The sequence below is a fragment of the Mya arenaria genome, chromosome 6 (genome assembly GCF_026914265.1).
Source record: "Mya arenaria isolate MELC-2E11 chromosome 6, ASM2691426v1".
Taxonomy (NCBI): Eukaryota; Metazoa; Mollusca; class Bivalvia; order Myida; family Myidae; genus Mya; species Mya arenaria.
This window is the reverse complement of record NC_069127.1, coordinates 62981655-62995047: the sequence shown is the minus strand read 5'-3', so window position 1 is coordinate 62995047 and position 13393 is coordinate 62981655. Positions and strand designations below refer to the sequence as shown.

The 13393-nt window shown below is 36.0% G+C and overlaps 1 protein-coding gene across 7 annotated transcripts in view; it reads right to left on the bottom strand.

Annotated features, from left to right (window-relative positions):
- LOC128236487 (semaphorin-5B-like) overlaps nt 1-12247 on the bottom strand; it is a 29797-nt gene extending 17550 nt beyond the window's left edge. For 6 of the 7 annotated variants that reach the window (XM_052951364.1, XM_052951366.1, XM_052951365.1 and 3 more), the window contains exons 1-7: nt 12048-12247; nt 7621-7653; nt 6972-7119; nt 3481-3677; nt 1750-1812; nt 1236-1382; nt 241-417 (exon numbers count right to left, since the gene is read on the bottom strand). In XM_052951364.1, the coding sequence (XP_052807324.1) occupies nt 241-417; nt 1236-1382; nt 1750-1812; nt 3481-3677; nt 6972-7119; nt 7621-7653; nt 12048-12099 (817 nt within the window). In that variant the 5' untranslated portion in view covers nt 12100-12247. Of the gene's footprint in view, nt 1-240; nt 418-1235; nt 1383-1749; nt 1813-3480; nt 3678-6766; nt 6788-6971; nt 7120-7620; nt 7654-12047 lie in introns of those variants that run through there. The other variant, XM_052951367.1, reaches the window with a different exon arrangement.
- Nucleotides 12248-13393: the final 1146 nt, after the last annotated feature.

Below are 13393 nucleotides of genomic sequence, written 5' to 3'. Positions count from 1 at the left end.
AAAACTTATTTTTATATTAAAATTCCGCGGACATCCAGAACAACCCTTGTATATGGGTTCGACTGTAGATTGACTGGGGTCAAAACTTATTCTTATATTAAAATTCCGCGGACATCCAGAACAACCCTTGTATATGTTGAACATACCAAAGCATGCAGCCTATAATATGCTTTGATATGCTATGATATGATATGGAGTGCACCATGCAAGCCACTGTTGCCAATATGAAGCCCTCCTTACCGTTCTGTGTACAGCTGCCCAGGTTGCATACCTCGGACTCGGAACTATCACCCAAACATGCATCTCCACCCCCGCTGGGAGGCGGATTGTCGCAGTTCCGGTTCCGGGTCTTACTTCCGGTACCACACGAGACGGAACATTCGTTCCAATCCGTCCATCCACTCCAGTCACCGTTTACTGAAGGAGATACGGGGAAGGATACATGAGCGGTATCAGAAAATAATATTTAAGGACGTAGCTTTGGAAATGCCGCTCCCCCATCACCGTATACACTAGGGTAGTTGCCCTTAAAACCTTCCAAAACTAATGCGTCACAACCCCCCCCCCCGCACACACACACACACACACTCCAACACACACCCACACCCTCATGCTAAAGGTGAGTTATTTTTGTGCATATTTCTAGCTAGTTTCTAGAGTTTGATCGTGAAAATGTTATGCCGGCTGCAAATAAAACATCACTAAACTCGCTGTCCGCTATGGTGATATATTAATTACAAGGACATGAACGGTTAAGAGGTATCATTGGGTGGTATTCAATACAGAGGTGTTATTCAATATTCAACTTAAGTTAATCTTATGGTCATACATCATTGATTTAATTTACTCTATTGGCCGGCTATTTGTAAACGGTAATCCGATTAGCTACATCGATCTAAGATTCAATTAAGACCAAAGTGGAATTCAAGCCCTGATCTAAATTGGATCTAAGAACGATGTAGCTCATCGGATTGCTCAATATAAATAACATACATATACAGTGAATAGAACTGATGATGTATGTCCATAAGATTGACTTATGTATCATTTTGAATACCACCCCATGTTGCATATATTGTAATAAGTATGATCATTATATTTTATCGAAATTTATTTCTTTATATATTCTGAGGTATGTCTATGGATACATTAAGTACGAAAAATAAATGAAAAAAGAATGAATAATAGACAGCTGCATGGGGTTTAACTGAATATTAAACTTGTTTGCGCTTTACCTGGGCAATTTTGCACATTTTCACATTCCCGAGTTTGAGTGGACTGTCCGTCACACGAGGTACCGTTACAGTCACGTGTACGTCGGATGGTGCCCGTGGAACACGTGCTTGTACACTCGGTCCAGCTTCCCCACCCGGTCCAGCCACCTAGGGGCATGTCAAAATTGTGTTTAGAAGTAGCATACTTTTGAGGGATAGCATCAAAAGTGTTAAAAGTATTTTATTGAGTGATTTATAAAGCACACAAGGATAGTATGTACTTATTCTGTATTTCTCATAGTCATTTTTATATAAATAAATTATGTTTAACATGTATTTAGAAAAAATGACTTCGCCATGGGTTGCCACATACGGACTGCAGTAATGTTGATGCAAAACCACCTCAATGACACTGTGTAATTGGTTGTTGTTTTATTAATTTATTTATTTAAATAAATAATAACTAAAGCTTTAGAGTCATAAACAATGAATGTATTAATTAAGTGTATAACGTAAATAAATCGATTTAGTGTACCACTTTCTGGCGATATGTAGTTCACATCCGGGTAGCATGAGACGGTCACACTCTTGCCCGGGGCTAAAATAGTGAATATATGAAGTGTACAGAAACAATTAAAACCGATAGATCATATCGATGGAAAAGTTAAATCTGCAAAATCTAATATTGGGTGGGGTCACGTGAGTTTGACTGCGCATGCGTTATGAGCATTTTGCGTATATTTATTTATAGCACTCGGTTTTCTCCGTTAAGATATTATCAGTATTGTACAATTGTTCGCGTGACAAACTTTAGGAACGTTTTTTTTATAAAATAAGTTGTAAAAAAGAAAACAATACCGACGTCCATATCATGAATACAAAATTTTATACTGATTTTCTTTGATAATTTCATTTTTCTTGAGAGACAATTTGTACAAACACTTGCGATACAACATAGTCGATACTTTGATTATCTTGCCGAGGTTCCTTAAGGAGAAATAATGTCGCAAAATGCCAAAGAATGCTTCAAATGCAACAAAAGTGCTGAATGTTATACCTTATCGTGGAAATCAGCAGAATTAGGATTGAAATCGGCCTTTGAGTGGTATATTCGATTTCCATACCATTGAATGTTTTGGTAAAAACACCACACTATATAAATGAGTATATTTGTGCTGAGTTGAAATAGCAGTCAATTCAAATCGACACAAAAATACATATTTGGTGTTAAAAAAGTTCGGCAATTACATCTCACATAAGGTAAATTGGGCCTTATTGATAACCCTCGTAATGCCCTAACTTTGCAAACGTTTTGTGACGTCATAAAATTTAATCTGTCTGTCATACGATAGCCCCTAATTTCAGTTAGAGGAAGAATTAATTTCTTCAATACATGCTCAAACCATAGAATCTTCATAAACTTATCAAAACTGCCGAGCGCTGCAGATGACAGTCAGGTTCATCACCAATATGTCTATAATTTATAATATTCTATCTATATCGACATCTAATACACACTGTTCTGAATCGTTTTTGTAATAAGTTATTTTAATTTTTGTCCCCTTAAAATCGTGAAAAAAATCGAAAAAAATTGCTCTAAATTTGATTCTACATAGTTGATGAGCTACGTCATCTCTGTGGGAAACCACTCGAGGAGTTATGCAGGAGATAAAATTGAAGTAATGGTTATGAAATCTCCAATCCTTCAAATGTTGTCAACTCATTTAATACAGCATCCTCAGCACTCCAGCGTATTCATAACAAATATGATACCCTGGGCAAATTTACCTGTGAAACTTGGTAATGATTAAATATTCATAAGCATATTCCGACCAATGAAGTAGCCGATAACAAAAAGAAAAGGATCTTTTTTGTGAAGAGCTACCAGCAAATTTGACAAAATGTCTGATGTCCTTCCTTACACAATCTCAGCTCCGCGATCTTATTAGATCATTCGGGACCAAGATTTCATCCGTTACTTCTCGGCCATTTCCGTACCACATAATGTGTGTCAAATGTGACCAATCAAGAGGCTGTATTTCACCTCGTTAATTAATCATGAGTAAGAGGCTTTACTATCTATTTGCCGAGGGTATCATGCATGTTACGAATACGCTTTGGTGCCGGGGATGATAATAAAGTTCAACATGGGAATCCATTACCATTTGCATACATAGTTGACTTTGGACGTTTATGTTTATTATATTTAAGATATGTATAATCAGTGATTATGATAAGGTAAATATAGATAAAAAGGCATACGTACCCGGTTGAATCCCAACGCAGGAAAACCAAGACCTAAATGAATCTAAGCTCTTCGTGAACGTGATGTTGGCAAACGTGCGCGTCTGAACGTTAGTACCTGACGTCATTTCGCTACAGCCGAACGTATACGGAGAAGCGTTCGGTCTATCATATTTGAACTGCACTCCACAAGAGTTATCCATGGTTGGAGCTGAAGGCCTGGATGAATATGAATCATGCAACAATTTAATTACAAATTACGTAACACATATGCATGTATGTAAGTGCTGCTTTTCGGCACGCCCAATTTAAAATAATATCTACTTCTTATATACTTCTTGCATTAAAACATGTCTTAAACAGTTTAAAAAAATACATAAAAGTAATCAGAAAAAAAACACACATTAAAATTGAATCTTATTAGATGGAGCCGAGCTCAAAAGATAAGAGCAGCGCTCCTTACCGGAAATGACGGTAATGAGGTAGGGGATAAAAAGATTCCGATGCGGCGATTACTGCTTTGAATATAGCTGAATATTACAGAAAATCAATGACGAACGCTTTATTTCTTGTCGAAACTAATAGTATTTGAAGTTAAGTCACATATAAAGCAGGTCCCATTTTTTCGAAAATCTAAAGTCCCTTATAACAGGATAAAGTTAAGCTCATTATTTTTTTGGTATCGTTTGCGTAACATTTACATTCTTAAGAGGATTTTTACTGTAAATGGACATTGTCTTCAATATAATCACGAGGAACTATTTTTAATAGAGTAAAATCAAAATCATTTTACAAACCATGAGCAAATCGCTTTAACATGTTAAACGTCCATATCTAAGCTCTGAAATTATGATATTAGGAATTATTGCTTGATTGTTATCCAAATTTTATATAAAATACTAGTCATATTTTAACATATTGATGAAAGATACTTTTGGCTTTGAATGACATTTCTCCCTTAAGTATATGTAATTCACATTATGACATATGCTTACAAACATTAACTCTCCTCACTTATACCTTTTTTATAACCAGTTTATTGCTTTTTGTTGTTTTATCCTGTTTGATATGTTTTCGGACAATGAATAACTAAAATTTATGTTCTCAAAAGAACTATTGGCATACGTAAGATTAGGTACTTTTCAAAAATAGTTCATTGTGTTCTTGATTTATGCATTTATTATTTTTGCGATGTTAGCCTAGTATCTAATAATACGAAATGCCCCTACTGCTCTACGACTTGTACCAGATTGGTAGATTGACTGGTCTTTTGACCTTAAGGGATGTGTCGTACGAGCAGAAAATACAAGCTACGATTATCTTCGCCCAATCGCACCGGACATTTTACGACTGATCGTGTGACTGATCGTAGTACTATTGGCCTTGACTGGTCATGTAATTGATCGTGTAATTGGTCGTGTTATTTGTCGTGACTGGTCGTGTAATTGGTCGTGTAATTGGTCGTGATATTGGTCGTGAATGGTCGTGTAATTGGTGATGTAATTGGTCGTGTTATTGGTCGTGACTGGTCGTGTAATAGGTCGTGTAATTGGTCGTGTTATTTGTCGTGAATGGACGTGTAATTGGTCGTGTAATTGGTCGTGTAATTGGTCATGTAATTGGTCGTGACAGGTCGTGTAATTGGTTGTGTAATTGGTCTTGTTAGTAGTCTTGACTGGTCGTGTAATTGGTTGTGTAATTGATCGTGTTATTGGTTTTTACTGGTCGTGTTATTGGTGGTATAGTTGGTCGCGACTGGTCGTGTAATTGGTCGTGATATTGATCTTGACTGGTCGTGTAATTGGTCGTGTAATTGGTCGGGTTATTTGTCGTGAATGGCCGTGTAATTGGTCGTGTATTTGGTCGTGTGATTGGTTGTGTAACTGGTCGTGTTATTGGTCTTGACTGGCCGTGTAATTGGTCGTGTAAATGGTCGTGTTAATGGTCTTTACTGGTCGTGTTATTGGTCGTGACTGGTCGTCAATGGTCGTGTAATTCGTCGTTTAATTGGTTGTGTAATTGTTTTTACTGGTCATGTAATTGGTCGTATTATTGGTCGTGAATGGTCGTGTAATTGAACTCGACTTGTTGTGTAATTAGTCGTTTAATTAGTCGTGACTGATCGTGTTATTGATCGTGACTAGTAGTGTTACTGGTCATAACTGATAAAGTGACTATAATTTCATTGTTGTATTTTGTTCGTTTTCTTTTAATTACACCTTTGGTTCATATTTTCAGTTTTGTTAATTACGATACACAATGGCCCTCTATCTGTCAATTTATCGGTCATTACTACTAAAAATATTGTTTGCAATTAATTTGTTAATTGTTACAAATTGTGCTAGTTTTAAGCAGATTGTAAAGAACAACCCGCTGTATGTACCTTCTATGATAGGTCTTTGAAAGTCACGACTAATTGCGCGAAATTCGTACGACTTTAACGACTTTATTCGCACGACTTGTCATGCAGTCGTACGACTTGTCACACATAGTCGTTCGACTAACCTTGCAGGCGTTCATGTAATAACAGTAAACCTGTTCTAAAATATACGCCTTGTGTGGGGCTCGAATTGATGCCGTTGGCTTTTTAGCTCAGACACTTCTAACTGAGCTTAGTTGCCAGCGTGTTAGTCTCATCGTAAACTACCAATACTAACCCAAATAAAACATAACAATAAAATTACGATAATCTAACGATAACGATTTAACAATGACGACAATCACAAACGTTATCTGAATTGCAGCTTAAGCGACTATAAATTAATTGTTATATTTTCATCCCCGCTCGCCCCCTCTTTTTTTCAGTCGCCCCTTAAATGTTCTTGACACACATATAATGTTCAAGTAGGGAATGTATTTGCGAAGCGGTCATGTACAGTCCGGGGACGTGGTTTGTTCATGTATAACATCCACGTGATAAAAGGGAGCAATGCTAGGATCATGTGTGTGGTTCGTCTAGAAACACACACACACATATATATATATATATGGTTCCTTATTCAATAAGAAAGAGCATGAACACATATCCAACGGTGAAACAGTCATCTAAGAAAAATATAATAGATCAAATGTCAACCCCCGCTCCCATTTAAAAATAATTTGGGTGAACATTTACTTTTGCGTTACTTAATCATCTTTAAACGTTGTTGTTTTTTTGTAGTCATGCGTTTGAAAGGCACTGGCACTTTGCTGTTTGTCTTGTATAGTAATCGTTACATACATATACCTGTATGACAGACTGATAGTTCTCGAGTTACATGCGCATACCTGTATGACAAACTGATGGTTCCCGAGTTACATGCACTTACCTGTAAGACAGACTGATGGTTCCCGAGTTACATGCGCATACCTGTAGGACAGACTGATGGTTCCCGAGTTACATGCGCATACCTGTATGACAAACTGATGGTTCCCGAGTTACATGCGCATACCTGTAAGACAAACTGATGGTTCCCGAGTTACATGCGCATACCGGTAAGACAGACTGATGGTTCCCGAGTTACATGCGCATACCTGTAAGACAGACTGATGGTTCCCGAGAGTTCAAAGCGTAGTTCGCACACACACTCGGTCAGTTGAAAGGTCGGGGCGGTCGAGGAGTCGAGATACACAATCTGGTTTGCATTCCCGACAACCGAGGCAGTCGTGCACATCGAAACCGCTTGAAAGTATGCGAAAATAGTTATGACAACTAACTGTTAATGTTAAAAAAGATATTTAAATAAGTAAGGTCAATTCTTACAGTGGCGATTTTGAATTTTAAATGTAGGACGAAAACAATACTGAAACCTATTAGTATTCATATAAACAGTTATGATAACAAAACCAATCGGATTTCCGAAAAGTAATGACGAACTCGCAAGAAAACACAAGGATGAAATAAATACCGTATTTGTTGTATTGGCGCGAGTTGGTTGGTGTATTGTGCCCGAACGAATGCCACTTCATAATCATAACCCTTACCCTAACTAACCCTTACCCTTATCCGAGCGTGACATGCTTGTTAAGGCAAAATTGTCCTATTTACGTGTTCTTTATTTTAAAAATATAGCCCATCGAGTGATTAGTAACTCTGACTGGGTTGTTATTATACTCTCTAATTCGTCTTTTTTGTTTCAACTATATGTAAACCAGTCGTAATTTTATAAAGCTTTTGACTTACCCGGAAGATTGCAGAAGCTACCATGTACGATTCCTGAAATATATAAATGAATTGATACACGATTAAGGAATCCGTCCCACAAATAAGCCAGTTCTCTGATAGCTTCATTTAAAGCTGCACTCTCACAGATTGAACGCTTTGACAACTTTTTTTATTTTTTGTTTTGGAACGAGCCATTTTTGCGAAAATCCATAAAAACCAGTTTAATAAGACTGCTGACAAAAAATTAGATCGCAGATTTTTATATTTAAGTTCAAAAAACATTAAACATTAATTATCGAACGGAAATATGAAAATCTACGATCTGATATTTTATCAGCAATTTTATATCATTTATTTGCAGATATTTACGCAAAAAATTGCTCTTTCCAAGACAAAAAAATAAAAAAAGTTGTAAAAATGATAAATCTGTGAGAGTGTAGCTTTAACGCAATGCCAATTGTTGAAACCTGATGACCCTTTGTAAGCTTGGTTTAATTTGAAATGGGTATTGCATGTAAACTACCAATATTTAAAAAAAGGTCATTGTACATAGGAGATATTACGACAGGGAATTTTTTCTGGTGGCTTGTATCACGTCGAGTTCGGTGTGTAAACATCTATCCGTCGAGACCGCTTTGTCGACGTATCACATTCGATAATAAATGGGTTTCGATTAGAAAACACATCATACTGTTGTATGTTTCTAGAAAATGATGGTATAAAATAACAAAAGTATGTCACTTTTGCTAACAACATTAAACGAAAATAGTTTAAATGATACAATTTAAGGCTAGCGTTCAGAATTTCTATTCAGAAATAGCTAAAGCACCAGCTATACAAGTTAATGAAAGTATACTCGAGGGCGAAGTTATGTATAATTTTATTGAAGAGGGGAGTGTTTGTGTGTGATGGATTTTTACCACCTTGCCATGCTTAACGTGCAATGAATAACGTTTGTATATTGAAAAAGCGTCGTCATTTATCCCCACGCGGCTTATTTCACGGAACCTGATATGAGTCGGTTTGAAGGACTATTACATTTTGTTTAAGTTTTAGTGATTTCCATTAGGTCCCCGAAATGTTTTGTATAGGATGTCCGATACAGGAAGTTACAGATATTTGCAAATACAGTCGAACCCCGTTGGCTCGAACTAGATGTAAAGGATCGATTTATTTATACTGAAGGTAAACAATCCCATCGGGGTTCGACTGGATAACTCTCATCATAGAACAACTATTGATATGTATATGTATACTCTTTATTCCACCTTATCAGTTGATATACATATAAAGTTATTAACATGTTGATTTAATTGGTCGATTATATATTATGAAATGTTTTGATTTACTGAACTTATGAATTTGATGTATTTGCTTATGCGATTTTTATTTGGCTGTTTAGTTTTGTAATATGTATGCATTGAATCACCTGAAAAACTATGTTGTATATTTATTTGTTCACATGAGCCATGGCATTTTGGTTATTGTGTAAATAAACCTTGAAGCTTAAAGGTATGAGTTCCATGAACAAGAACAAAGGAACGCTGGATTTAGTGATACAAATATCAAGTTTACAACGAAGTTGACATAACTTCAGCCCCCCATGGGCAAACATGAGCTTAGATAATAATCGAAGGTATTCACATGCTTCAACGAATTAAATCATCATATCTTGTAATCCTACAAAACGTGCATAATGTGTATCAAGGTTTCAATCTAACTTTTCATTGTAAATGTCGCGTCATTGCTGAGGGAATGCAACCAATTGTATAATAAGCGATTTATTTCTTTACAGAATTCGACATCGACAATTGGGTGGAGTATCAAGTTTATGAAAAGCAGGTATAGGTTTACAAATAAATTGCTGCCTAAATACGGGGTAGTCTGAATAAATTATCCGGTGCAACGGATCATTAATTCGTATATATATATATATATATATATATATATATATATATATATATAAAGAACAAGTCATGCATTTAAACAATAATATTTACATGTCCAATAAAGAACCGTACACACTTACAGCCGAGGGTCGAAATTTCTTCCTGCTTGATTTCATTTTCGCGGTCCCTAGTGTGAGAATTTCACACTATAGTATATTCTTTGTATACAATGTATTATACGATTATTTTTATTATGTTGGCAGAGGACATACGTTTTCAAAGACTAATCCTTACACACCACAATATTGGAAACGTTTTGGCTGAGTCTGCCACCTGAAAGCAGTTATATGTGTAACATTGGCAACGCCCTTAAAGCAGCACTCTCACAGATTGCAAGTTTTGACAATTTTTTTAATTATCTTTCTCACATTCGGCTGATTTTTGGCATGAATGCCTTCAATTCAGTCATATTTGATTACTCACCATAGAAAGATCTCTATTATTCAGTTAACTGTCGAAGTATTCATTTTTTTCAATTTTCGAACGTTAATATAGTTAACAGCGTTCTGATCGTTTGACAGCAGTCTTATATCACTGGTTTCCAGACATTTGCGCAAAAGTGGCTCATTAAAAGACAAAAATAAAAAAGTTTTCAACACGATCAATCTGTGAGAGTGCAGCTTTAAGTAGCCTAGCGTGATACCCATATAATAAGGAAAATATTTAAATAATTATTTACGTAAATCAGTCTCCTAGTTAAATGATATGGTGCGCATGAAATACTACAGAGCTTAATAGTATAGAACAGAACATATTTTATTATACATAAACTTTACAGGTTTTTGTGTTATATTTACATATAAATATATCAGCATTACAACTATAATATGCAGTGAGCGACATATATTATTTACATATAAAGGATGAACTGAAAATAGTACTATTGCAATTCATCAAATGTATTACAAGAATATTATTTGACTTACGTATACATGTACGTATGCATGTAGGAACAATCATTATCAATACATGACTTACTAGAATTACAAATATAGTATTAAATAACTATACATAAGGATAAAACGTGACTTAAATAGGTTTATTTGTCATGTAAATAACTACTTATTACGATGCACTTATTAATAATATAGTTAATAAATTCATTAATAAAGTATAGCGAATCTTAAATGATTCTGATATAATTTACCTAAAATAGATACTTCAGATTTTTTGTGTGTATTAAACAGCTGTACAATTTGAAATTGTATAAACTATATAATTTCCTTGAAGGTGTCCGCAGTACAATGATGTGAAATTTCGATGCCGGGTGACCCCATAACACAGGGTGAGAAATCACGTGGCTTTAAAGGGGTTCTCATATAGGTCATCACGGGTCACAGCCAATGTAATGCACCAGTCAATTGTAACCACGCCCCCCCCCCCAGGTCCGGGGGTATACCGGGGATAGCCGGGGGAAAGGGCCGTGTTTTTACTTTCCAGGTGGCCCCACAGGGCCGGGTGACCGCGGTGGTTTTGTCATAGCGCCAAATTTAGCGGAGATTGGGCCTTATATAGAGTCTCTGGGGTGCGGGGGCATTTGGCCGGGGTTTAACCATCAGTTCGTCCCCGCAGGGTGGGGATTTTACCTTGGGTTGGCTGGACCGAAAGTCAAAGTCCCAGCTATTCCCCGGACCTGGGGGGCGTGATTACAATTGACTAGTGCATAAACAAACGAGTAAGTGACGTTGATTTCTCAACCTTTTTGACAGAAAAGATATGAAGATATTTTTAAGCCTATGAAAGACTAAATTAACAAGTATTTCACTCCTGTAGACGCAGAAATTACATTCCTCACCCCGTACACTGTTCGTATCATATGAAGGGTATGAACGGCTGATTACTAAAATGCAATATGCAATACAAGTCCATAGATAATGTTATTTCAGTGATATTTTTTTTTCACTAAAATCGCGTGCGAACGTACCAATTCTGCTATATTTTCAGGACAAAAAAGCTTTAAAAGTTTTAATATAAACATTTAGAAATATGTTTGACATATTCTTTCTCTGCTCATAAATCCCTTAAAGTTTCTTCTATGATGCCAAAATGATATAAGGTCACCAGGCATCTAAAATTCTCAATATTGTACACTGGACACCTTAAAATGTATATTTTTCTTCAATATCTACGTGTTTGGATGTTACGGTTCAATGCTTATAGGACGAGATTGCGAGTTTGGCTACTCCAGATAAATAACACCCGGATCAATTGAACGCCGTCAAAGAAAATACTGATAAAAACAAACTATACGGTTATAACGAATTTGTCACCAATAGATATTAAATTATTATAACAATACAATATCAAAGAGACAAGAAAACCCATGCAATATTATATAATAGTTTGTGAGACATATTCATTTTATTGTTTACGGTGTAAGTATTGGGCTGAATGAATAAATGAAAAATAACATCTATTAAAACGAAAACAAACTATTTAGATTGTAATTTGATATAACAAACATTTTAATGCATGTTACATAAACAATGTACGCACCTGAAACAAAGCAAGTAGCCAAGACCGTCCGGAATATAAATTTCACATCCATAGCGACCCAGTACCGAACTGCTTTAGCCCGTGGGCAGTACACAAACTGTCATTTAAATAAAATATAAATATCACGAGAACATTACTAAGAGTCTGACATGATAAATGACGCTTTACAATGAAAATGAGTCAAATTTATTAACACAGACTTCGTCCATTCAATTTCAAGTGAAAAGTTTCAAATGTTCACGCTCTAATAGAGCTTGCCAGCCATTTAAGTAAAATCTCCTCGCTCGGTCAATAGGCTGTTTCATTTGACATGGTACATGTCATCGGATGAAAGAAGATATAAGCTTTAAAGTTACATGGTCCAGATAGATTAAACAATATATTAGCGATATTTTGGAGCCGTTTTCATACGGGGAAATTCTGGTCACGTTGATATGAAATAAAAATCCCATTTATAAAGACTTACAGTGGAATCCCGTTGGCTCGAAGTCCTGGGGACCGGGGAAATAACCTCGAGCCTCGGAAATTTCGAGCGAAGCGGGAATGTTAACATTCAGTATATAGAAATCGGTCCTTTGCCAACGTTCGAGCAAACGGGGAATTCGAGCCAAGCGAGTTCGAGCCAACGGGGTTCGACTGTATATTATTTTATCTGTACACAAATCATACGCTTTTTTGGTTTTGTTTCGATCATTTAAGTGAAATGAGTTAAATAATAATACTGTTACAAAATTGATACGTTTCTCTTGTGCATACATTTAGACTTTGTACCTTTAAAATGAATCAGTTCGGATTAGACCTATATGTTTTATTACATCATGAACTTTAACATTTAAACGATGATAGATAATGTACGTGGTTACTGGTGTGAGTCTTAGTTACTGTCTAGTTAGTGACATTGACTCACTCGACAAAACATAATTAGTTATCCTACTACTAAAACTATAGCGATTTAAGAAATTTTATCATGGGGGTTGGCACGTTAAATGCATTGTTTAATGCAATGTTCTGTTGATATGGTTGTTTGGTGAGTACGCTGGTTTGTATTAAAATAATACGTTTATCGGCAATGCATTCTATGGCAGTTGATTACAGCTTTTCGTTGGACTGTCGGCCTTGATATTTCAATATAAACTTTAGGCTTTTTTGTATTACAGTCCAAAACACCCTCTGATTTGACTGTCGGTCTTTATAAAACGCGTTTGAAACTTAATTACGGCTGTGATGTTGCGTGATTGGTTGATTGACATTATCACGTGATGTTATCACTGTTAATGTCCCGGTGGCCGTGTGGACTACCCGGCTGTTTTCTCTCATTTTTCTTGACCTTACCGGCATGGGTTCAA